This window comes from Aspergillus japonicus, assembly GCF_003184785.1.
Source record: "Aspergillus japonicus CBS 114.51 unplaced genomic scaffold BO86scaffold_43, whole genome shotgun sequence".
NCBI lineage: Eukaryota > Fungi > Ascomycota > Eurotiomycetes > Eurotiales > Aspergillaceae > Aspergillus > Aspergillus japonicus.
Genome location: NW_020291680.1, coordinates 411 through 25,959, shown reverse-complemented (window position 1 = coordinate 25,959; position 25,549 = coordinate 411). Strand labels below are relative to the sequence as shown.

Genomic DNA, 25,549 nt, shown 5'->3' with positions numbered 1-25,549 from the left:
GTGCCATTGTGCCATTGTGCCATTGTGCCATTGTGCCATTGCCATGGCCAGTTGCTAACAATGAGCTTCTGTCAGGTCCATCATCAACTGAAGTGGCAAGGTCAACGGTTCGCCATTGCGGGTGGGGCTGGCCATCAGCACTATCTTTTAGTGAAAGAAGTACAATAGTAGACTACTTGGATCTTGTCCGGCATGGCGCTACTTCTGGACCGACAGGGATTGAAACAGGAAACTTCTCTCTCCCTAATCCTTAGATAGCTGATATTGAATTGCCCCCCTGGGATGGAAGAGGAACTTGTGTGCCGGAGTGTGGCACAGGCCAAAATGCTGGCATCGGGCCACTCCGCCGACAGGTTTAATAATCCGGCCATTGTCCCCATACTGACCTTTTCATACCTGGCTTGCCTCGAGCTCTGCTGACAGACCGAAGTGATAACCATGGGGTCAATCGGGAATCAACAACCAGTCCTGAGGCTCACGGCCTTAGAGCGCATCGGACCTAAGGGATATTTGCGCTACGTCTTCCCTTTCCAGCTGCAAGACGATTATGATTTGCATGAAGTCGCTGGAGCCCTAAAGACCGGGTACGAGGCTCTCACACAACGGATCCCGGTGGTGGCGTGTGAGGCAGTTCCCGACCTTGAGACGAAGCAAAAGGGCTTAATGAGATTTCAGACGCTGGACACCCGCGACGCAAAACATATCCTCGTTAAAGACCTGCGTGGCTCCTATGCCTCTGACTACGCCGACTTGAAACATCAATATTTCCCCGTGGCTGCCTTCGATGCCGATACATTCTGCCGTCGATCGGTCTGGCCCTCAGCCGGTGAAGGAATGCCAGTTTCTCTTGTGCAGGCCAACTTCATTCGCGGGGGACTGGTACTCACATGGTGCATTTTACATATGGCAGGAGATGGTAACTCATTTTCGACGTGGACGGCGATTTGGGCGGAAGAATGTCGTCGTGCACAGGGGCTGGAAATTATGGCCCCAATTCAACTTCTCGACGCCGTCTGGAAAGACCGGGAGCAAGTGACCAAGCCCTCAGGTCGCAATGCGGGCGAACTGGAAAACCATCCTGAATATACCCTCCTTCACTTAACGCCACCAGGGGCACCACCCAAGATGACCTCCTTGAACCATCGTGGCCAGGTCTTTTACTTCTCCCCGGACTCTCTTGCAGCCTTGAAGGTCGAGGCATCGCCTGGCAATGCTACCGAGCCCTCCGACCAGAAATGAATCTCCACCAACGACGCTCTCTCCGCACTTCTCTGGCGAACCGTGATGGCAGTCCAGTCACCCTTGGATACACTGGAGGGTGATCCTGTCTCTGTTTTCAATGTCGCTATCGATGGGCGCCAACGAACGGATCCCCCGATCCACCCGGACACTCTAGGATCCTTCCTGGAGTACGTTGCTGTTATTCTTCCCATTCGCAAGATGTTGAGTACCTTGAGCCTGGCCGACCTAGCCATTCAGATCAGAAAGGCTATCATGCGAGCTGACAAGCAACTCACGGACGATGTCGTTGCTCTGGTGGACCGACTCGAAGATGTTGATCGATTGGTCCCAACCGCCTTCCTGGATGTTCCTGGGTATAACTGTGTGCAGACCTCCTGGTTGAACTTCAAACTATACGGGCTGGACTGGGGCTCTTTACTAGGCCATCGCATTGAGGCCGTTCGCGTGCCGCACGTTGGATGCATCAACGGCGCTCAAGTTGTGCTTCCAGTACTGCCGGATGGCGGGATGGAGATCTTGGTGGGGGTGGAAGAGAGTTGCTTGGATCGATTGCTCACCGATCCTTTGCTTACCAAATATGCAGTAGCCCGATAGTATAAGCACAGGGAGCAATGCAGCGACTGTTGGGATGTCGGGCCACACTGCATGGCTGCTCATTTCATGCTTCAACGTAGAACGAGCCTGCTTGATTGCAATCTCCTCGCAAATGGCTCGGTACGCTCGGCCTGCGGTTGTGTGCCTGCTTCTTAGGCACACTGTGCTAGTCTAGCCCACAAATCATGACTCTTTGCCCGATATGATGTTTGATTATGAGCAATCTTGAAACAGAGCCTGGGATGCCACATAGCAAGCTGACGCCCCTAGTCACCTCCATATGTGGAGTCACACCATGTGCGCCCCACGGAGTTAATTGAACCCCGAGATAGGCCGGGTGGGCCAGCTCAGGATGTGAGGTCTCAGGTATCCCAGGCATCTAGATCATGCTCTAAATTCTCCGACAATGAACTCTCTGTTCTGAATTCAGCTAGGCACATAGCAGCATCCAGACCGTAGGACCTCTCTTCAGCAGTTGACCCACCCCGAACGGCCATTCCGCAGCGACCTCCCTGTGCTTGAACTATGGGGCCAACCAAAGATGAGGCAGAGATTGAAGCAAGATCGGCTGGAGGCGATTTGATTGCCATCGTAGGCATGGCGATGCGACTGCCCGGCAAGGTGCGCAATGCGGAGGACTTCTGGAGGTTGATGGCGGATAAGAGAAGTGGTCTTTGTGAGGTGCCGCCAGATCGATACAACAGTGATGCCTTTGATGATCCGGACGGGAAGCCCGGAACACTGCGTGCGAAACAGGGCTATTTCCTTCAGCAGGTCGACATTCGACATTTCGATAATACCGTCTTCACCACCTCCAAGAAAGAGCTTGGGCGTCTGGACCCGGCGCAACGGCAACTCCTCCAAGTCGTGTACGAATGCTTTGAGAACGCTGGATCTACCTCGTGGCGTGGCAGCAAGGTCGGCTGCTATGTGGGAGTATTTGGCGAGGACTGGCTTGACCTCAACGCAAAGGAGACCCACCATGTGGGGGGATATCGGTTCACAGGTTATGGCGACTTTGTGCTCAGCAATCGCGTCTCCTATGAATTCGATCTGCATGGGCCAAGGTGCGTTGCTCTATGCTAGGGATTGGTAAGTGCTAGCACACCGAATGATGGCATGACGGTGAAAACGGGATGCTCGTCCTCGCTGGTCTGCTTGGATCTCGCCTGCAAAGCAATCCAAGCTGGCGACTGCGAGAGTGCTCAAGTGTGCGGGACAAGCCTAATATTCTCTCCGACGATGACTTTGGCATTGAGTGACCAGGACCTCCTATCTCCAACCGGGACATGCAAAACCTTTGATGCAGCAGCCGACGGCTATGCTCGGGGGGAAGCCTTGAATGCCATCTATATCAAGAAGGCTAGTCAGGCCATACAGGATGGTGATCACATTCGGGCTATCATTCGGGGAACCCGGGTCAATTGATGGTCGAACCCAGGGAATGACAATCCCGAGTACTACTGCCCAAGAGGCGTTGATACGTGAGACATACCAGGCCTGCCAAATCCACGATATCTCGCAAACGGCCCTCGTCGAATGCCACGGCACTGGTACTCCGGTTGGGGATCCACGTGAAGCCGCCGCGGTAGCCAATTGTTTTGGTGAAAAGGGGGTAATCATCATGTCGATAGGGATTCCGGGGTCATTCAGGGTCTTTTTGACGAACTGTCTCTGATCGGATCATTGGCATGCAGGTGAAGCCCAATGTCGGCCACTCGGAGGGGGCAGCGGGCTTGACGAGTCTCATCAAGGCCGTTCTTGCCCTCCAATATCGTCAAGTGCCCCCCAACATCAATTTCAACCACCCGAATCCAGACAGTGAGGCCTGCGTATTCGATATTGTGTGATATGGACCATAGACTAACCTTCATCCAGTTCCATTTGAACAGGGCAGATTGCACGTACCAACTGAACTCGAGCCGTGGCCCGCGGATCGTGCTGAAAGGATCAGTATAAATTCATTTGGAATCGGAGGCGTCAATGCTCACGTAGGTTCTGTCAGAAAGAGCCTATGACCCCGGTTTCGCACTTGACTGACACTTTCGAGGCTATTATTGATTCGCTCAAACAATGTGGAATTGAACCTCTGCCGGTCCCTGTGGGTGGGGGAAGGCGAGAAGAGAGCCAAACGAGTCTCTTACTGTTCTCTGCCCAGAGTCGCGATGCTGTTGAACGATCTATCAACAATCACCAGAATTATATCAAAGGCAGTAGGGCATCAAGCCAAGATGTTGCTTACACCCTGGCCAACCGTCGCATGCATCACTCGTATCGGGCGTACGGCGTGCTAAATCTAGCATCACCACCTTCACTTTCCAGCGTGATTCGCATCGGGCCCGTGCCGAACGTTGCTTGGGTGTTCACTGGACAGGGAGCTCAGTGGCCTGAAATGGGGGCGAGCCTCATCGATTCCAATGCAATCTTCCGCCACACGATCAGGCAGTTGGATAGCTTTCTCGCCTCTCTGCCCTCGGCACCATCGTGGAACATCGAAGAGGAGTTGCGAAAGCCCGAGCACGTCAGTCGCATCTACCAAGCGGAGATGGGCCACCCATTGACGATCGCGGTTCAAAATGGGCTGGTTGATGTATTGCACTCCTGGAATGTCGTCCCCATGGTAGTGCTGGGCCACTCCTCCGGTGAAATGGCCACTGCTTACGCCTGTGGTGCGATCACCGCCGAAGGCGCCATGGCGGCAGCGACTTTTCGAGGCATTAGCAACGAGAGATCCCCTCGCAAGGGTTCGATGGCAGCGATCGGGTTAGGCAGAGGAGAGATGTGTCTTCTGTTGGAATCTGGGGTGGTCATTGCCTGTGAAAATAGCCAGTCAAGCGTTACTATCTCAGGCGATGCGCTTCAGGTCGAGAAAGTGGTCGGTCGAGTCCAAGCGGAGCGGCCAGACGTTCTAGCGCGTATGTTGCGCGTCCAGAAAGCATTCCATTCCCGTGAGTCTCTCGATTCCAACCCATGGGGATTGGGACCCATGCTACAACTGACTAGATCATATGCATGAGCTTGGACCGGAGTATGAACGGCACATTCAGCAGCTCGTTCATAGTAGCGAACCCAAGATACCCTTCTATTCCGCCGTCAAGGGGGACAAACTGACTGGAGCCGGCTGTCTGGGCTCGGCGTACTGGCGTCGGAACATGGAAAGCCCTGTTTTGTTCAATTCTTCCCTTGGATCACTTCTACGAGACTACAGTGATCCCCTTTTATTTATAGAGATTGGACCACATCCTGCACTGAAGGGCCCGATGGGCCATGTAGTCCGCGAGCTTGGTCGGGCAGACGTCCATCTCAGTACGTTGATCAGACGGCAAAGCTGTGAGCCCTGTCTTCTCGACCTCGCCGGAAGGCTTTTCCAAAAGAACGTTCCTCTGGACTACCACCAGATCTGTCCTCCCGGAACGCTGGCGACAGACCTTCCCCAGTACTGCTGGCAGCCCGATTCCTTGCATTGGGATGAGCCACGTGTCGCCCGCGAATGGCGATTCCGTCAACACCCTCCGCATGAGCTCTTGGGTGCTCGGGTAGCCGAGACGGGAAATGAGCCTTGTTGGAGAAACATTCTGGCCATTGAGAATGTTCCATGGCTGGCGGGTCATGAAATGGAAGGGCAGACGGTGTTTCCTGCTGCTGGGTTTATAGCAATGATCGGGGAAGCCTTGCGACAGTTGGAAGGGGACCAGACTTTCAGCCTCCGCAATCTCACCCTCGCCTCTGCAGCTGTCTTACATTTAGACCACGCTACCGAGTTTATCACCATTCTCAGCGCCCTGGATCTCGATCCCTCCGAGAAGACGACATGGTGTCGGTTTGCTATCAGTACCTTCGATGGAACCACGTGGACCAGGAACTGCTATGGAGAGGCCAGACGCGGCGTCAACGCATCGGTCTCCCTGGCAGTCTCGGAGTCACCTCCTTGCTTTCCTCGGAAGCTCAATGCAGGTGCCTGGTATGAAGTTCTCCGCCGTGTGGGATTTGGGTATGGCGGGATGTTCCAAGGTCTGCAGGATATCTCGGCCGCTACATCAGAGAACCGAGCGGCCGCCGTCATTCCAGCTGAGCAGGGAGGAACCACAGACACCTATGCCTTGCATCCCGCTCGAATTGACCAGTGCTCCCAGCTTGCCATCGTTGCAGCCCACCGCGGTATATCCCGCAGGTATCGTCATGTTGGCGTTCCCACTTTCATTGAAGAGGTAGTTATTTCGCCAACGACGGATAGCCTCAACATCACAGCCGAGGTCCGAGCCGAGAAGAGAGGCTCCTACGTTGCAGATATTGTAGCACAGAGAGCCGGTCAGACTTCTCTGAGTCTGAAGGTCCTCAAAGTTTCAGCCTTGAGCAAACGAGACGAGTCCACAGTGGACATCCCGCTGAGCGCGCAACTCGAGTGGAAACCCCACGATGATCTCACTGAATTGCGAGACTACCTGCACACTGCAAGACAGCGCACGGAAGACTGGCATTAGTTGGAAGAGCTGGTACTTGTGTGCATGATTCAGACGCGAAGTCGAGCTACTCGGAGGGATGATTTACCGAGTCACCTACAGAAGCTTGTCGCTTGGATCGAGACGCAGCTTGAATTGTACCAGACTGGCTTGAATCAACTAGTTTCCCAGGACCTTCGACTCTGCGACTTGAGCGGTGACCGTGTACAAGATAGGATTGACGATATCATTCTCCAACTAAATGGTTCACCTTACGCTGTGTTAAGCACCGCTGTGGATCGGATGTGCAAAGCATCCGCAGCAATGTTTGCTGGTGCACAACATGCGTTGCATCTTTCATCAGAGGATAACCTACTCCAGAGGTTCTATAACCTTGCGGATGCTTGGCACTACAATGGAATAATTCAACTCATCGGTCACACAAACCCACGCATGCAGGTGCTGGAAGTTGGCTCTGGGACCGGCACCACAACATTCAAAAGCGCTACGCTCATCTTTTGGAGAACGCCTTTACAGCACTTACACTTGTACCGACATCTCCCCTGGCTTTTTCACGGCGGCTAAGGAGCGATTTGCCGAGTACCAGGGAATCGAATACGTCGTGTTGGACATAAGTCAGGACCCGGTGCAGCAAGGCTTGGAGCCTGGAAGCTACGATTTGATTATCGCCAGCAATGTAAGGAATTTCGACTTTTCATCAGGATTTCGGCTAATGGAGAAGGTCGTGCATGCTACGCCGAGTTTGCAAAGGTCTTTACACAATGTCCGCATGCTTCTTAAGCCGGAAGGCCGACTGCTACTGCAGGAATTGTGCCCTGGTCGGTGATTGCCCTGTTCCAGTTGTATCTCTTCCTGTACTGATGTTTGCATCCAAAGAGACAAATCTCATAGGCTACGTCATGGTAAGTTCGTGATGCGTATTCCTTCCTCAACCCCTTGATTAATTGGACGCAAGGGTTTTCTACCGGGATGGTGGATTAGTCAAGATGATGATCGCCTTGAGCAGCCGTATGTATCGCCGGCCAGATGGTCCAGAGAGCTCGTGGAGGCAGGATATCAAACACCATACGCTTCTATGCTGGACAATATCCCTCCGTATCATCTCAGCGCTTGTATGATTGCGTCGGTCGCCAATGCCCGTGCCGAGCCTCATCAAGTAACTTTGCTCTGCCGTGACACTGGGGCACCGTGGGCTCAACAGATAAGAGATAGCCTTCAATGCCGAGGCGTCCGCGTCGAACATCTGGTGCCGGGGGGACCCACCTCTGCCTGGTCAGGATGTCATCTCGTTGGTTGACCTGGAGGACCCAGCAATCCATGTCATGTCAGAAGGGACGTTTAGATCCACGATGTCGATGTTACAGACACTGAAGAGTAACTTGATCTGGGTAACGCGGTCATCACAGGTGGGATGTTCAGATCCCAGAGCTGCCATGATGCTAGGATTGGGCAGAACTGCACGGAATGAACTCTCAATCAAGCTATATACTGTCGAAATTGATCACAAGCATGCCTCACGAACCACAGCTGACTGCATCACAAAAATATTCTGCCATGTAGCCATGACGAACACCATAGACGCGGTTAGCGCCGACTGGGAATATGCCATCGTTGAGAACGAGATTGTTATTCCAAGGCTGCATTGGCAGACAATTGCACAATCGTTCGAACAGTATAGCTCTCCGGAACGATCGTTAACCAAACACCTTTCCATTCGGACTCCTGGTCTCCTGCGAACTATGAAATGGGTCGATGGCCGGGCTGCGCAATTGAAGGGATGCGATGTTCTCGTTCAGTCCAAGGCTGTCGGCCTGAACTTCCGCGTGGTCTCATTCCGCGTCTCAGTCGTTTGAGAATTAGCTTACCAGTTGACAGGATGTGCTCATTGCGTCCGGGGCTCTTGACAAATGCACCAGCTTGCTTGGTTTGGAAGGAGCTGGAATTGTACATGCTATCGGGCCCGACGTACGGCATGTGTCGGTCGGGGACCACGTTATAAACATGGGGACTGGATGCTTTACCACCTATTTGACGCTGGACGAATCCTGCTGTGTAAAGGTAAAGAGATCTATGTCATTCGAGCAAGCCGCTGCTTTGCCCTGCGTCTATGCAACCTCGGCCATGGCATTGGTTGAAAAGGCAAATCTGCAACGGGGACAGGTGAGCCTACAAGCCCAGGGCGTAGGAACTCTCCCATGAATAGTAAATAATATGCATTCTCCCAGTCGGTCCTCATTCACTCTGCGTGTGGGGGAGTTGGCCTAGCTGCTATCCAGGTTGCCCAGATGATAGGCGCCGAGGTAAGTTTCATCGCTCAGGCACCAGTCGGGGCAGATATTTTCCTAGATCTACTGTACAGTGGGAGGGGAGAGTAAGGTCAAGTATTTGGTTCGAAACTGTGACATCCCACGCTCGCACAGCTTCCATTGGCGTAATCCATCGTTTGTCCGAGACGTGATGGAGGCTACCAACGGCCGAGGCGTGGATGTGGTTCTCAATTCGTTGGCCGGTGACCTTCTCTGCGCCTCGTGGACATGTGTCGCCGAGTTCGGTGTCATGGTCGAGATCGGCATCCGTGACTTCCGTCGCAAGGCCAAGCTGTCGATGGAGCTTTTCGAAGCGAATCGAACCTTTGCTGGACTTGAACTGAAGGAAATATCGCGTGTCCGGCCCTGGATGGTGACCGAGTCAGTCGCCCTGCCTACTCTCCAATCACGATTCGATATCGCTGACGGACAGATAGAGTTCTCAAACGCTGTGTCGACTGGATCGAGGCTGGAGTGATAACGCCCGATACGATCTCGAACATCGTTCCGGCAGCGCATATCTACGAGGCTTTCCGCTTCATGCAGTCCGGTACCCACATTGGCAAGATTGTGATAACAATGCCAGACGATCCCATGGCTTTGGTGACTATGAGAGTCAAACCAATTCCGGTCTTCCAACAAGAGCGGAGTTATCTGCTGGTTGGCGGGCTTGGTGGCCTGGGACGAGCTGTGGCTTCGTGGATGGTTGAACACGGTGCACGCAACCTGATCTTTCTATCACGGACTGCATCACATACAGCTGACAATGATTCACTTATGCAGGACCTGGAGTCTCAAGGATGCCAGGTCCAATTGGTGGCTGGTAGCGTCTGCGAGCTCGTGGATGTCAAGAAGTGTGTTACGGAGGCAGTCGCCCCGATTGCTGGCGTCGTAAACATGTCTATGGTGTTGAGGGTGCGTTTTCTTTATTCTTCTCCTGCTGAATCCGTTTCGGTGCTGATTGCAAGTATCATCTGTGCAGGACGTTTCCCTGACGAAAATGACATATTCTGACTGGGTAAATGTTGTGGAGCCCAAGGTGAAAGGCACCTGGAACCTATATAATGCTCTCCCGTCTGATATGGACTTCTTTATTCTTATTTCATTATGCAGTGGCATCTGTGGGCAGTGGGGCCAGGCAAACTATGCTGCTGCCAACACCTTTCTGGATGCATTCGTGCAGTATTGTTATTATTATGGTCTCCCAGCCTCCGTTATTGACCTTGGTGTGATGGGCGACGTCGGTTTTGTGTCTCGCAACCCGAACGTACTGAGGCAATTCCAGAATACTGGAGCCTTTGTACTTAATGAAGATATGTTCCTGGAGGCGATGACATCGGCTGTGCAGCGATCTCACCCAGTTGCAATTAGCCTCCCTATGAGGATATATAGTAATCCAAGCCAGATCGTCCTAGGCCTCAACACAGCTGTGCCTGCCTCCTCTTGGGCCAACCGGGTCGTATGGAAGAACGATGTTCGCTTCAGCATCTATTATAATCTTAACCGGGATGGTGAAACAACTACAACTGCGTTATTCAAGCCAAACAGTCTAAGAGAATTCCTCGCTTCAGCCGCCACACAGCCAATTCTCCTTAAAGATGAGACAGCGGTGATGAAGATTACTGATGCCATTGCAGTGGCTTTGGCTGATTTTCTTATGAGAGGCAAAGACGGCATTGCCCTAATAGACTTATTCTCGAGCCTTGGAATTGACTCTTTGGTTGTTATGGAGATGCGTAACTGGATTCGGCAGCATTTTGGCGTGGATAGAAGTGTGCTGACGATCCTTCGCTGCTCATTATTATTGAAGCTCGGCGAGAATATTCGTGACGAGCTGGTTGCTCGTGTGAGTGGATGAGGGTTGATGGCAGAGCAGGTAGTTGTTGTCATCGTGCTGGTTTGTCTTCGGGTTTCTAATTTGGTGACTTCCGGCATCTCTTTGTATTCTTCAATACCCAACCACTTGCTCTGAATCAACTACATAAATCGGCCGTGTCTGGCGCTCTTTGTTTTGCACACAAGCCTTTGTGAAAGAATTATGAGTCAGTGCCCTCATTTGTATTCTATAAGCTATCTTCCAGCACGCGTTTGACGTCCCTACTCTGATAGATGCCGCCGTATAAAAGCTCCATAAATATCCGGCATACCCTCGGCTCAGGTCAGATCCCAAGGCCCGCACCACTGCACCGTCTTTCGCGATAGCCCACTCTCACGCCAAACAATCTCTCAACTTTGCTCTCCGGAGAAACACAAATAAGATGGATCGGGAACTGCCTAGTGGAAAATGGCAATGGTACTACACCGACCATGCCTTCGTGCCGGAGAACCACCTCAAGTTCCGTCAGGACATCACTCGGTGGCTTCTTGCACGCCAGGGTAAGCCCGAGGTCAGCGCTGATGGCCAACCGACGGAGCTCACTGAGGTCCAACGGCGACTCATCCGCGACTCCCTGACGCGCCGCAACCGGTTTCTATGGGTGCAGACCGAGACTGCCCGGATATACACGGAGGAAGAGAAGAGCGAGGCTGTCGCCACGGGGGCACCACTTCGGCCCCCCCCTGCGGCCAACGCTGTCCTTGAGGCAGTCCAGCAACCCCCCCGCGCGGAGCTCATCGACCCGGTCACCGGCAAGTTCGACTGTCCATGTTGCTTCCGCAGACTCCCGGCCCGATATCTGGAGCCGAAGGCGTGGTGGAAGCATGTCGAAAGCGACGTTGGTAGTGCAACGTGTTTGTTGGACCACTGCCTTATGAAGCCGCAGCCGTTTGCCATTGATCAGTTGTACGATCATGTTCGACTGTATCATGACCCGGAGAAACTGTGGACGCTGCGTGACATTGACTCGGCGCGGCGATTTCCCCTCGATCCCTTCCCGGAGAACTGCCCCATCTGTGACTATACGGATGATGATAGAGAGCGGGTCGTGACTCATATCTGCAAGGAACTCCGATTCTTTGCGTTGATGGCGCTGCCATGGGCGACTGATCAGATGCTGATCGTCGGGGACGAGTGGCAGAAGGAGGTCGATCGCTTGTGGCCTCCTCACTGCAATGTGCTACCTTGTGGCACTTGGTCGAACGACGAGGCTTGGGCCAAGCGGGCGGCGAAGAAGCGAACCCGTCAAGCGATTCATGAACTCAGTCTGGAGGATTCGTAGGATCCTCAGCTCGATGGTGATGAGGATGATCGTGTGGTGGTCCCATTTGGTCTGCCCAGGTTACTCTCACCCCCGTATGATCTCACCTGTCGGACTTATGATATCGAATACTACTTTCACAATCTTATTTCAATCAATCCATCAATCAATCCTCTTGTATATTTTGCACCTTCCCTCGGGACGTTGAAGTATCGCTTGGACGTAGGGCTGCTGTATTAAGAGAAGTCCATCACTGCCAGTGTATATCTCAGCAGGTTCAAAGCTTGAATACCACTTTGACTTCCACGTTCATCCCGACAAACAAAGTCTGTGTCGACAAGGCATGACTACGTTGGCAAAGCTCGACTTCCTTTCGTCGAGAGTGGTGTGTTCGGTCGTGGAGAGCTATTCAGAGCGGGGAATCAGTATGAGACCATCTACCAAGCAGGATACAAAGGCATGACATGACGCACGAGGAATGGAAAGACAAGGCTTCCATCGGCCGCCTCGGAGGGAACGGACATAGGAGTGAATTTCAAGTCCAGCTCAGCAATGGCAGGGAGTCGGTTGTAGGTTTCTTGGATCTCGGTGAGAGCTGCCAGGTAGAAGGTTCCCAGCGGTTCGATGGCCACGGGCGCAAGGCCGAACTGGTGGTGGTGCCGTGTCAGTCGCTGGTTATACCGGTTCCTCGAGACGGACAATGAAAGAACACTTACGGTCGCAGTCTTGGTGACTCCCATCGGGGAGGAAAGGCTGATCTGAGTTGGCTGCTGTTGAGAAGGATGTAAGAATTCAGGTGGAAGGAAGAGAAAAAGGATCGAGGGAGAGAGGGACGGTGTAAAGTAGAGAAAGACAAGGTGAGAGAAGGGCGGAGCCCTAAAGGCAAAGGAAGAGGCAGCAGACTGAGTGAATGCCGTGTTACTGTTTATTCCAAGTCCAAGTCATTGCATTCTCTGTTCCAATTTAAATTTATCTAGTTGACTTACCCTCATTTTCTTCGTGAAAGGCTGAATGGACAGCATGGGACTTCCTTCTCATCCCATCCTCCTCAAAGCTTGACTCCGCGGGACTGCTTCTCAGCAATCTTCTCCTCCCCCACCTTTGCAACTGTTGCTGCAAAGGCAGTCTCTGCATCGTGCTCTGCCAGCCAAACCGTACTGACCCGATTTCTGAGACGGCGTAGGAGCCGCTGTTCTTCATCTTCCTCATTGTCCCCATTTTCCAGCTGCCCTTCAGAAGCTTGACCATGCACAATGCGAAGTAATCGCTCAGTATGAGGCTGTCTCGCTCTACTATACAGCTCCAGTGCTAGTTGGATACTACTTTCCGGAATAGACTGCTCTGCATCCAGCCCGTCGAGAGCATGCGCAAAGGCGAGTCCGAGGGTCAGAGCATCGTCCAAGGCCAAGGACCCGCCAGCTGCAAAAGCCCCGCCATGGGCATGTGCAGCGTCACCGATCAAGGTGACTCGAGGGGCTAGGACCCAGCTGGAAAGAGAGTCTCCGATAAAGTTCGGGTACAGTTTAGTATAGGGGGTGAGCTCCGTCAGAGCTTTGACAACCGGATTCCAGTCCTGAAGCATAATTTCAGTCGTCAAACCCGCGCCACTACTGAGCAATGAAAATTGACCCGCATACCTTGTATCTTTCACGGAGAAACTCGACATGTCCTTCATCGTTCCATGAAACGCTTTTCTCGATCTCTTCCGTGGTGCGTGGATCACTGTACGCACCAACCGTGGTGTATTGTTGTTTGCCTACAGAGGACGAGAGTAAGCCAGCTGGCTCTGCTTGCCTTGTGCAGAACTCACCTACCGAGGCGAGATGCGAAGAAGTTATCCTTGGGTCCCCACTGACTTTTCAGTTAGCCTTGGCTGATCTGGATTGCGACGCTAGTCTAGTCAAGTCCATACCCAGTGAATCGAATCAGCTGGGAGATCGGCGACTTTCCCCTCTACTAGTGATGCGTCAAATGTGGATCGCATAAAGACCTTTCCGCTGAACCGTAGCTTGTATTGGGGGATGAATGATTGTCGGACGATCTGCATTTGACCAACCCTGTTAGATTGCGACCGCAGGATGACAGCCCAGTGTCCGGTTGAACCCACCGATCTTAGCCCATCCGCTCCGATCAGGATGTCCCCGTGGGCGCTCGTGCCATCATCAAAGTATAGCGAGACGCCCTGGTGGTCGGCTTCGGCGCGAACGGTCTTTTTACCCAAGTAGATGGACTCACGAGGAACGTGCTCGAGAAGTGCGGTATGGAGATGGCCCCGATGGAAGCGGGTGGTGGCGTGGCGAGGATCGGGCACATCGTTGTGTGTATCGACCGAATGAACTTGGTTGGTCTTCCAGTGCCTGCCAACGATTGAGTTTGCGTCAGAATTGCCATTGCCCCCGACGTCTCCAATCCTCGCACACCCCTACCGAAAAATCTGCGGAATGCCACTCGGCGATCGGAATCCCACTGCATCTGAGAGAGCATTGTGTACCCCGAGCCTTTCTAACGTGCGCATGCCCTAACCGAACGATTGAAGGTTAGCTTGGGTGACAATTGATTGACATCCTTGAGAAAAAAAAGGTCATACATTGGGACTGAGCGCAATGCTAGCTCCAATCTCCGTCAGTTCATCCGCCTGCTCATACAAAGACACTGTGAGGTTCGCGAGGGAGGTTTGGCGGGTGAGGGAGATTGCAGCCGCAAGGCCGGCGATCCCGGCGCCTGCGATCAGCACCCGGACATCGTTCTCGTTCCGAGCCATGGCGGGCGAACACAGTGAACGAGCAGACAGACCCAGAGAGCCCGCCCCGTCAGCAAGAATTTGAAGGTTGAACTTGGGAAGGGAGATAGGGTGCGCAAAGACGAGGAATTTATTCCTCTGTGTGTCAAGCACGTCAACCCTGCAGGTCTGACGCGACTACTGCCATGGGCCTTTTCGCATTCGGGTGACGGGTGACCCGTATCAAGGGCACTGATTAAGTGTGACAAAAGTGCACCTAGCACAGTATAGAGTATTGCATGGGGTGAGCATGCGGGTACCACGGGGAGACGAGCTGGCGACATCCCCCATCATCTTTGTCGATCTTTGAAGCACGGAAGAGTGAATTGCCTCAGGCAGCCAGGAGACTTGGCGCAGTAGTGACAGCCACGTGACATCTGGCCAGCCTCACCTCTCAGGCAGCATGAGGCATCGGTGATTGTAATCCTGCATGTCGCCTGAAGGGGTAAGAGGCCCCAAGGTACTCCGTACTCCGCCTTCCTTACTCCGTCCTTCATCTGAGTATGTACGGCGTACTGTACGTCGTACATACTACGAGTATGTGCACGCCTAAGAGCGGATCCATGCGGGACGTTGGGTTCATCAAATCTCTGCAGATCGACGGTCCTTGCTCCGTACTCACGATTTACTTTACTTTAGATTCTCCTCCCCTGCGAGACAGGGCGATGATGGTGATGCATACAGCATACATACTGTACATCCTGTACTGTACAGCCACGAGGGTGGAAATGCGACAAAGCCGTTGAAGCGACGAGACTCAACCATGGTTTTGCCCGCGACCGTTGAGAAACGGCCGACCGGGCTCATTCGGCCGTGATTTTGCGGGCGCAGCCAGAGCCAGAACCAGAGATTCCCCGGAAGAACACATTCTACCTCACATACTGTGTCCTGTGTACTGTGTACTCATTCTGTGTAGGTGGGTACGACAACTGTATCCTGATACGGGGTGTAACTGACGGGTAAGGCCACCGAATCCCGGCGGTCGCAGATGATTTGGAATGGTCACCAATTACCGAGCCGTCGTGCGAGATCAGATCGAAGGGGATCGGTGGATGGTGGATGGTGGATGGATCGCTCTCCTCCGACCGATCATAATCCTCGACTTGTCGCCACTGGATGACGTGGCCACCAGGCACCTGGGGAGGGAAAGGCCTTAGTCATTTTGCAGCGATTGAATGACTGAATGATCGATTTATTGAAGAGGGATACGTGCGAAAATCCCAAGCCCCAGCCCCACCCAGACACCCTTACTGATTGCTTGCCCTTACCCTAGCTACGCCAGGACTTCAGGTTCCCACTGCAGTGACCGTACAGTATTTCTTCACCCTGGTCACCACTACTAACTTTACTGCCGTCTCCCACAGAGGTACTCCGTACAGTACGGAGTCCCCATAGTGTCCTGTCCTGTCGTAGTTATACTGTCCTCCACCATTGACTTACGGGTCATATCAACCCGCCTCTCTTTCTCTTCTTTTTCCCTCTCATAAATATCGAATATGGCTGTCGATAGTTCGTATGACGGCATCGTCCACGATTATTATTAACTGACTCTCCCCAAATCTTGTTTCGTCTTTCCGACCAAACCTCAAACCGACTCTCTCCACCATGGACGATCCCCAGCCGGTGGTGGTCGCCCAGCAGGCCAAACGCAAGCAACGGCCAGTCTATTCATGTTTACCTTGCCACCAGCGAAAAGTGAAGGTGAACCTCCTTAAGCAATGCCTCGGCCAGCCATGTCCCTCTCTCGATAACACGAACATGAGCTTATCAGGACCCGTGCCGCATAGTGCAACCGGGTGTTACCGTGTAAATCATGCTGTTTGCGTGGTCTCCCGGACGAGTGCACATTCCCTCGATCCGCCGAGGAGCAGAACTACATCAGTCAATCCGAGTACATCACCCAGCTGGAAGAGCGATGTCGGACCTTGGAACGGCGATTAGCCCATCTGGAAGCCGTGCGGCAGCTGGTGATACACCGCGCCCATGAACCCCGTCGCGAGCAGTCCCAGGACCCTCATGGCCCTGGTCTGCTACGAGACGATGAAAAGGGAAAAGGTAGGTGACGACTACTACCGACCTGAAGCAGGAGGGTCGTTTGGGGGCAGTTGGGGGCAGTTGGAGCCATTGAACTCACAGTCTCCTAGACTCCACCGCTGGACACGCTGACGACGATCCCGATGGCAAACACGACGTCGACGACGCCGACGACGCCGACGGCGAAGATGATGACGGAGTCAAGGTCCCCCTGGAGTGTTCCCCAGGCGCAGCCGTCCTGGACATCTTCATCGAACGCCTTATCGAAGACTGTTGTCCACTCAGCAAGCGTGAGACCGGGCTCAAACGATTTATTTTGAGCGATGCATCCCAGATGCGGGGCCGATCAGAACTCCTGCAGGTCGCGTTTGAGAACACGGCGTTGATGTTCATCGGGCGCACCTGGGGCGACCGAGACATTGAGATGGCAGGCCATCGACACAACATGTACGCGATTCGCATGATGCGCCGGGCGCTTCGGCGGTGTAGTGGTCAACCGGTGCCTTTGGACGTGTTTGTGGCCGCCTTCATCTTCATTATACGCGAGGTGTTCACTGGTGATAGTAGCGCATTGATGAAGCATTTGCTGGGTGCCGCGCAGCTGTTGCAGTCGCGCAAACCCGAAGAACATCAAACAGGCATTGCGCACGCCATCTTTCTGGACCATCGCATCTATTGGGTAGGAGAGCGAATCACCTCCCTCCCCTCCCCCAAGAACTCGTTCATTATGCGGGAGTGGAACTAATCGAGGCAATGTACACACACGCAGATCGCTGGCTCAATTCTTCTCCGACGCCCCTTGTTTCTGGTCCACCCGGATTGGATGAAAGTCCCATGGGCGCATAAACCGAAAGATATCCTTCACCAGCTGCTGGACATTGGGGCGGAAGTGCCCTGCTACCTTTCTCAGACGGAGAAATACCGGGCGGAACTGGCGTCGGGACGACTCAACTACGAGGAACTGTTGAATGGGCATGGCTCCCCAAGTGACTGGGCTCAAACCCTCGACCGTCGCCTGGAGGACTGGTATCACCACCACATCACCTGCTATCCCCACGGATCCATCATTGAGTCCGAACACAAACTGGATGCTTCATTCCCCAATTTCGCCTGTCGTCACCCGGACAACGGCCATACGTTCACTCCCCCCCTCTTGACATACCCCGACCTCCTGCTGACCACTGTCATGTGCTACTACTGGGCTCTACGCATCACCATCGCCGGTGCCAACCCAACTCCACCCCCTCGCCACCAGCGGTATCAATGGGCCTGCAACATCTGCCGGAGCTTGGAGGCGTATATCACCAAGGGACCCCGCTGTTTCATTTATCGCATCCTATACCCGATTATCGTAGCATACCAGAACTTCGAGCGGGGCTCCATCGAGCGCTGCTTTGTCGACAAACTTTGTCGTCGCTTGGACGAATTATACCAGGTTAATGTTTTTCTCAACCTCATGGCCCAGATCGGCAACACTACGGACCTGCCAGGAATCTGATTTTTCTCCTTTTTCTCTCCTTCTGCCTGTTGGTTCGGTCCTCTCGGAATGACCCCAACAATCTCTGAACATATTAGCGATGGCCATGAAAGAGGCATGAATATGATACCTGATCAATGCTGTAATTGCTGTTTTTTATTTTTTCTTTCATTGTTGTCACTATATGTATGCTCTTCTATTTAATCCTCCCTCCCGCTCTTTCTTTCCCTTTCTGCTTTTCATCTTGGTTTTTCTTTTCTCCGTTTTTCCGTTCTCATTAAGGCAAGAGGGTGGAGTGTTTTGGCTTGGGGTTGGCCGAGGGATTCTGCGAGTATTTGTCATGGCATCGTTCGGAGCGATCTAGAGCGGGCTTTTTAATCGTGATGCACCACTGTCATCCTGAGTTCTTACTGAAAGTTCATCGAGGCAATAAGGAGTAAACATGCAAGGGAGTTGTGAGCATTTACGAAGATCATTTGTTCTTCTGCACCGGCAGTGCGCATACTCTTGCAGCGTTGATGGACACGATCGGAAAGGATCAATGTATGTAGGAGGTAGTACTGTACGGTATCATTCTTGCGATTTACCGCTCGATTGGTTGGCTGGTAGCCCACGAGCCTTCCAAGCCAATACAGATCGACCAGCGGTAATACCATGAACAGTGCAACATGAGCCTCTGGAGACTCAGTTCACCCAGGTAATGTGTCTTGGTGGACCAACCACGCCGTCTATCGCTGAGATTTCGGTGAAATGAGCATAAATAAAGGATATCGAGTCCAAATCCCCACTTCCTGACGCCCATTTGCCTCCCACAAAACACACTAGGTGGACAGGTCCTGCCACCGTGGACCTTGATTTCATTTGCCCTTCAGTGCCCACCTCAGGGCTCGAGACAATTTGCGGGTCCCTTCCTTCACCAGCGGAGCAAGGCTAGTCTGGATTAGGCTGACAGATGAGCAATCAGACAGTGTAGTTGGTGGGAGTAGCTCAAGCTAACGGCCTGACTGTGGGCTCTCCGGAGTCAGCCGAGTTGATGGCCCTCCCTGGGCTTTCAATGGACGATTGAATATGGAGAACGCTCAATGTTCGATTGAGAAAGGGGAGAGACAGCTACACCAACCAAGCCTGCGTGGAGACGGACTGGCCAACGGCTCCCGGGTGGTGAATTATTTTGTATGAATTGGCTTCCTACCACCCGAACCATAGTTTCATCCACTGCAAGTGCTGACCACAGACCTTCAGTACACTACACATGGAGATGTCTACGTGCCCCAAGAACAAGCAACGCCGTCTATCCTGGAGAACTGTTGTTGCTACTAGCCCTGCCGAGCAGTCCGTCCATGCAGTGGGAATGAACAATGCTTGCCAGCAAGATCCACTCAAGCACCGGGGATGGATACATCAATCAGCCATACAGATCACCTGCGCTCTCATGGTGTGACGATTGCCGTTTTCCTAGCGTATTCGTGCTACTAGAACCCAAGGGGGATTTCCCCTTCCATTTGACCAGCTAGCTAAGCAGGGGCCCGCTGAAGGCTCGCTCTGTTTTTTAAGCGAGGCCAATAGTTTGGTGCGCGATCATTCCTGCGACCACCATCAGTCTCTCAACATTCCAGCCTCCTCCGTCATAGGCCGAACCGATGCCTACGGTATACTCGTAACTGGTCGCAAATGCTCTTCCGGATTGTTACCGCCACTAAGCCCTGCGCCCGCACTCTTGTGTACAGCAAAATCAACCACTAGCTCCATTCACAGAAAGCTGCGTTAAGACCATCCTTGGGCCCCGTTGCGCGATGCAGAACCTACACCGATCCTATCAGTCACAAATAGGCAGTTGCGATTTCCAGCATGGTCATTGAGACTTCCAAGTTACCTCCAGCCGGAGATTCTCATCTGTGATGGATGGTTGAGTTGTCGAACTTACGGCAGACTTGTCCATTCCCCCAGAGTCAAAAGGTTCCTGTTCCATGCCAAGAGTGAAAAGTGGAAGTACTTTTACTGGCCTAGTAGGTTTGGTGGACTGGCAGACCCTGTGCATGGCGCATTTTCAGCAAATGGACGGAATCCAGGCGCTGCAGGCAATTTAGCGTGGTTGTGGGGCAGACGGGGATGCGACGGTTTATCGCCGAACATAACCTTGAAAAGTGGTCAATCACGGTACTTTTGAAAAGAGAGAAAAGGAAACCGTTCCAATCTGGATGGGCCCGCCCGCTATGATGTCATTGCCCTCCCCTATCACACAAATCCAACAAAAACCCCTCCATGACAGCATCAGACAACAACATTGTTGTCCCCCTCGTCATACATAGAAGACTACTTGCCAGGCACTCCTTTGCATTATGGCTTGACCCCGTCGTCATAGCCAGCAAAACAGGTTGGCCGCATGGAAATCACCCTGGTGAATCTGTCTCTTGTTTGTGTGTCGATGGTGGGTGCAAACCACTTGGATCTATGGGTGGCCAGGGTCGCTGATTTCCAGGTGAAAAGGTGACAGCCCGCAACCGGCTCCAGCTTAAACACGTGGATGAACCGGTAATGACGGAGTTTTGTTTCATCAAGACAGTCGATTAATCAATAATGTTTCTTAAAGCAATAAATACTAGAGATCTATAGACCGGACTACTCGGTCAAATGCTCGTGGCACCGGTTTCAAGTGCCTGATGGAACTTTACTCTGATTTGGAATATTGAGTACATGAAGTACACAGGGCTCAGCAGAGCAGACCTTGGGAAGAATCCTTGCATAATGTTATCTTAACCAATTACATAATAAATCACAAATAAATCACGTGAAGCAGAATGCTTGTGGTTGGACTCAGAACACCGGATATATATCATGCTGTTGTACTACAATATGAGGGCTTGTTTGCCGGACAACTTCTCCCTGTACCGCCATTTCCAGTATTTACCTGTCGATTGGAGCATATGATGCCCCAAACATCTGCCTCAACAATGGTGGCACTGCACACTAAGGTCATGCGTACATGGCATAGAGTCGCAGAATAGAAAGTAAAAACCCGTTTCATTCAACCGCACAGCATCGGATCTGCGCCTAAGCACCATTGACACCTCGAAACACTCAGGGAATGAGCCATCAGACAGAAGAGCAGATAAAGTCAAGCAGAAAGATTATTTATCGAGTATCTGAGCCGCAAGTGCCCAGCAGCGGGAGTATGAGGCCACGAGTGCGGGATACTAACTTGAAGTCGGCTTTGCTACATAGGTGTGGAGCACCCATAGTTCTCATGGCCTGAACGCAACGGGCTATGCGCAAGAGCTTACGCCTAGCCAAGAATATCCATAGCTGAATTTAAGACACTGGGCTCACTGCCTTAAATGGTATTGTTGCTAAGTACGGAGCTCCTCTTTCTAGCACCGGCACAGGCGATGTAATCATAGGATTGCGCCTCTACTCTTCTGAGTCCAGTCAAACCTAATACAGTGATAAATGTGATCGAGCCCGTCAAATTCTAATACTTAAAACGCCCCTCCTGAATTCAAGCAACTCATGATCTTCGTGGCTGTAGTTACAATGGAAGTCTGGAATAGCAGATGGTGTATGCATATACCAGAACTTCCGATATTTTGAACTTGTAAGCCAATGGAAGATGACACCTGGTTTTGAATAGACTACTATTTGCAGTGAGAAACTCGAAAGTCATGCCAGGTGATTCCAGGGGCCGAGTAGACTCGGCTTGTCCAGGTTGCCTTGTGCAAGGTATTCGACTTGTTATCTATTATATGTTCAGAGCTGCAATACTTCTTTAATGTTAATAAGGCACTGCTCCTATGGGTAGGACCTAGAAACATTTTAGATTCTGTGACTCCTCGACAGGATTAAAAGTTGAATAATGACGCGGCCACCGTAAAATGATAACCAGTGGCTGGAATACACCATCTCGGTGCTTAGACAAAGATGAATGCATGTCCGATGTAACACGAATAGCTTTCTCTGACTCACAGGACGGCTATCAGGGAATCAATTTTCCAGCATGACATTTATAGGCGTGTATGGCAAATGGACTACAAGCAATGCATAACAAGGATGTCAGTTCTCTGCTTCTAAATGATGCTTATAGTATGATAGCGCAGAAATTCAAAAGGACGGATGTTTCATTGCTTGATTGCAGCATCTGAGGCTCATAGGATGACATTTACTTACTTTGAAATTAGCCTCGGCAGCTTCGACAATTCGGTCCGGCCAGACTTAGACTAGATATGCAAAGTAGCTCTTCGCGCCTGCATACTAGAATTAACAAGGATGGTCGAAGTACATTAATCTAAAATTTTTGATATCAATACCTATGGTAGGCAGTTATTCACCAGCCCTCTACGCACACGGCTCATAATCCGACAAGTTCAACGGTAAGAAATAAGTCAAGCTGTAAGGCGTGCTATTGACCTATGGCTATTTCACTCTTTCTTGATGTAGGTATGGATGAATAATCACTAGGCTTAGAAAGTCGGGCGCAGCGAGTAGAACCACTTAGTAGAGACATTTGGACGGTTCAGCCTGGGCAGGCTACCGGAAGCAGACCTATCGATTTCCGCCTCGCCATCTAGCCATATCTGAACCACTTGGAAAGACTTGTGAAATGCCATGTACCAAGCTGCAACTAAGACCGGCACGTCTGTTCTGCTATTGTGTGTTGTTCGATACATTTCCGCCAGAATCGTGGCTAAAATGGATTGAAGAGACCCCGCTGAAGCAGGCTTTATTGCTGGATGGGAGGTCTGATACATAGTTTGCACCGCTACAGCTTGGATGAAGCCGAGTGGCTGCTTTATTATGACGAATGTGAGTGACGTGGACAGGTGATGCTCGGTTGGGGGTGTATAATCGTCGCTTGTATCAATCTAATGAAGATGACACGATAGGTATTCAGAGGCTAATTGGGTAGGCTCGAGTTCATGGAGTGTCCAGCATACTCACCGCAGTAACATGAATCGGGTGGCTACGAGCTCAAGGACTTGTTCAGGCTTCAGTCACATCTTGAAAAATTAGATGTATTAGAGCTGCCCCATCAGAGAGCACGCTTTGGAAGAGCTTTGATTCAAACAATAGAGGGCAGGAGGGCAGGTGTTTGAGAATCTAATGGAAAATTACACCAGCTAATGGGTATTGACGCCGGAGAGTGTCCGCAAAAGTCTCCCTCTCGCCGTTAGTTTTTGCCTGCCCAATTGAACTCAGTGGCACTGAAAGTATATGGCAGCAACTGCTTGGGATTGAGGAAAATGCGTCCAATTTACGTAAATCTGGTACCACCGGTTAACAAGGTATTATAGCATTTGAGAATCTCGCAGAGAACAGTTGCGCTGAGCAGTAGGCACTGGCACACTGGCTGGAACACATTGAATGATGGCAAGCCCGACCGGGCTGAACATACCGATATCATCATAATTCCTGCTGGTGTCCCTGAATACTCCATCCAGCAGTCAAAGTCCGTGCTCGAGCTAATTCTTCTTCCGTCGGCATATTAACAACCATCAAGTAAAGTACTTTCTTTACGCATTGTCAGTCACCAAGCAGGAAAGGGATAAGGTCAAGTAGAAGTCCCGTACCGAAGCAAGTAGCTTTTTCAAGCTGAGACCCCCGCCTGCACGCCGACCAGTCATAGCACGGGAAAGCTGTTGTTGCTGGTACACATGGTCATCAAAGTATCCTGGATTCTCCCGGTTGCTGTGGTTGGGATTTGCATTTCCCTGATCGCGATGGGCCGCCACCTGGGAAGCAGCCAGATTGACCAGCCCGAGAAGACCACCACCGCTTCGTCGTCCTCCTAAACCGCGTTCTACCTCGTCCCGGGCGCCCAAGCCACACCTCTGCTGTAAAGCTCCTCTCATCCCGCTCACAGACAGACTATTGTGAATCGGATGCGTAGGATCGCTGTACTTCGAAGCAAATGTTGGCTTTCCAGCTTGGGTGAGATGGCTGTCGGGATTCTCGGCAAGCTGCAGCAGGTGTATATCGGTCAGTCAGGTTATCACCAGCCAACGATGAATAGAACCAGGAACCGGGTGATACTCACGAACTTGGCCTGTGCCCGGCGATCCAGGTAATCATCGAGGAACTGCTTTCCACGCGCCATCTTCTTCTTGAAGCCCGCTTGCTCATCCTTGGACGCCATGGCGAGGAAGTCCAGACCCGGGAAGACGAGCTCCGCCGTCTGGATTGACTCGATGCCATTAGTGACGCCGCTCGACGTCTGGAACCGTTGTGACATCCGCCCTTGGCCGTCCATCCTATTTTGGATGGTGCTGTTGACATCCATATTAGTGCGGGCGTCGGAGGCTGTAGCGTCCCATGTCATTACGAGGCAGTAGAGCCCACGCGGTCGGAAGAACTCCTGATTCAGCTTGTCGAGGGCTTTGTTTTGTCTAATGATCTCTTGTCAGTACCAACCGGTTTCACAGGGAAATGAGTAGTGGGAAGGATGATACTTACCGATACCGACTCTGCGCCTCAATTGCAACATCGGTAGCAACCATGATCGCCACTGATATGGCCGTGGAGATTGCGAAGGGCAGCGGGGTTGCCGCTATCGATGCCAGGTTAATAGCATTGATCCACGGATTGGCGAGGCTTGCTTCGTTCAATGTCTCGATCATGTCGAACCAGGTGTCCTGGTCGATGCCTACAGATTCCAGGTCGGGAGCATAGGCGCGGATGAACCCGCGCTTCTTGTCCTTGGGACGGCGCTGAGGAATTGCGACCGGGTAAGGAAGTGCGGTATTGGGATTCAGCGGAACTGCAGGAGGAGGACGACGAAGAAGAAAGGCGGCAATCACTTTGTCTGGATTGGCAGTTCCCTGCTTGCTCTTCCTAGGCGTATACTCGGGGCTCTTCATGACCTGCTCCTGCGCTTCGTCAAGCTGCCACGAATACTCGAGGTCATTCTGAGCAGTGTTTGAGTCGGTCGGAGTGTTCTGCTTATCGCTAAGAGGGGTTGTTGTGTATGGTGGAGGCATAGGGGAGGCCGAACGGGATCCATCTTGCTGTTCGGATTGTTCTAGGGATCGATCTTGTTCCTCCACTGAATCCTGCAATTGCTGTTCTTGAACCCGCTTCTCTTTGCCAGCTTTCCTTGCCTTCTTATATCCATGAACCTCGGTTGCAAAACCAATGCCTGAAGTGATTCCATGGACCAGGGTGCCAATGGGACCTCCGTGTTCTGATCGGGAACGGGGCATTTTTGTGGTTTGTGCTGTAGTGTGGATGGGGCGGGGTGATGGTAAGCAATGATGATATCTAGAATCTCTTTCATAGAACAGCCGGGGAGTTTTGTCAAGAAAGTTGAAAAAAAGTGTCGACTGGAGTGCCTCTTTATAAGAGATTTGAGGATCTTGGGTGAACAAAGAAAAGGTGTTTGAAAGCACAGCCCCGCAGGGGGGCCGCCCCGTTAGCGGGATTGCCGAATAAGGCTTGGAGTGCGAGAAGTTACTAGTCCCAGTTGGGCAACCACCTCGATGCCCCGGGCCCCTCTACCCTGCCAAAGAAAAAGCTTAAATCTACAGATGTCC

The 25,549-nt window shown here is 52.1% G+C and overlaps 7 protein-coding genes across 7 annotated transcripts; 4 read left to right on the top strand and 3 right to left on the bottom strand.

Annotated features, from left to right (window-relative positions):
• Positions 1–438: 438 nt before the first annotated feature.
• On the top strand, positions 439–2,236 carry BO86DRAFT_449541 (uncharacterized protein; the record flags this gene model as incomplete). The annotated part of the gene is made up of 2 exons (XM_025676725.1): positions 439–1,191; positions 1,297–2,236. 2 exons carry the CDS (start codon positions 439–441, stop codon positions 1,834–1,836), a joined length of 1,293 nt encoding a protein of 430 aa, XP_025525492.1. The 3' UTR covers positions 1,837–2,236.
• A 131-nt stretch (positions 2,237–2,367) lies between these two features.
• Positions 2,368–10,460, top strand: BO86DRAFT_449540 (type I polyketide synthase; the record flags this gene model as incomplete). The annotated part of the gene is made up of 20 exons (XM_025676724.1): positions 2,368–2,903; positions 2,940–3,220; positions 3,309–3,451; positions 3,534–3,657; positions 3,715–3,827; positions 3,962–4,784; positions 4,840–6,209; positions 6,351–6,711; positions 6,779–6,972; positions 7,018–7,114; positions 7,173–7,198; positions 7,252–7,452; positions 7,498–7,542; positions 7,574–7,702; positions 7,778–8,122; positions 8,172–8,456; positions 8,522–8,596; positions 8,643–8,983; positions 9,040–9,517; positions 9,585–10,460. The coding sequence occupies exons 1-20, from the start codon at positions 2,434–2,436 to the stop codon at positions 10,458–10,460; spliced, it is 6,777 nt and encodes a 2,258-aa protein (XP_025525491.1). The 5' UTR covers positions 2,368–2,433.
• Positions 10,461–10,681: 221 nt separating this feature from the next.
• Positions 10,682–11,894, top strand: BO86DRAFT_390850 (uncharacterized protein). The gene has a single exon (XM_025672480.1). It carries the CDS (start codon positions 10,861–10,863, stop codon positions 11,758–11,760), a length of 900 nt encoding a protein of 299 aa, XP_025525490.1. The 5' UTR covers positions 10,682–10,860; the 3' UTR covers positions 11,761–11,894.
• Positions 11,887–12,531, bottom strand: BO86DRAFT_390849 (uncharacterized protein). The gene is made up of 3 exons (XM_025672479.1): positions 12,456–12,531; positions 12,213–12,386; positions 11,887–12,144 (listed from the first exon to the last, which is right to left on the bottom strand). Exons 1-3 carry the CDS (start codon positions 12,477–12,479, stop codon positions 12,049–12,051), a joined length of 294 nt encoding a protein of 97 aa, XP_025525489.1. The 5' UTR covers positions 12,480–12,531; the 3' UTR covers positions 11,887–12,048.
• A 256-nt stretch (positions 12,532–12,787) lies between these two features.
• Positions 12,788–14,500, bottom strand: BO86DRAFT_318024 (FAD/NAD(P)-binding domain-containing protein; the record flags this gene model as incomplete). The annotated part of the gene is made up of 7 exons (XM_025668199.1): positions 12,788–13,312; positions 13,377–13,495; positions 13,554–13,590; positions 13,652–13,780; positions 13,847–14,096; positions 14,166–14,257; positions 14,327–14,500. 7 exons carry the CDS (start codon positions 14,498–14,500, stop codon positions 12,788–12,790), a joined length of 1,326 nt encoding a protein of 441 aa, XP_025525488.1.
• Positions 14,501–16,165: 1,665 nt separating this feature from the next.
• Positions 16,166–18,005, top strand: BO86DRAFT_277895 (uncharacterized protein; the record flags this gene model as incomplete). The annotated part of the gene is made up of 4 exons (XM_025667289.1): positions 16,166–16,219; positions 16,306–16,573; positions 16,753–17,231; positions 17,322–18,005. Coding segments are annotated over 4 exons (1,485 nt in total), but the record flags the coding sequence as incomplete, so codon positions are not given.
• A 4,939-nt stretch (positions 18,006–22,944) lies between these two features.
• BO86DRAFT_342887 (uncharacterized protein) lies at positions 22,945–25,333 on the bottom strand. The gene is made up of 4 exons (XM_025669129.1): positions 24,474–25,333; positions 24,058–24,406; positions 23,591–23,980; positions 22,945–23,531 (listed from the first exon to the last, which is right to left on the bottom strand). The coding sequence occupies exons 1-4, from the start codon at positions 25,217–25,219 to the stop codon at positions 23,424–23,426; spliced, it is 1,593 nt and encodes a 530-aa protein (XP_025525486.1). The 5' UTR covers positions 25,220–25,333; the 3' UTR covers positions 22,945–23,423.
• Between the last annotated feature and the right edge of the window lie 216 nt (positions 25,334–25,549).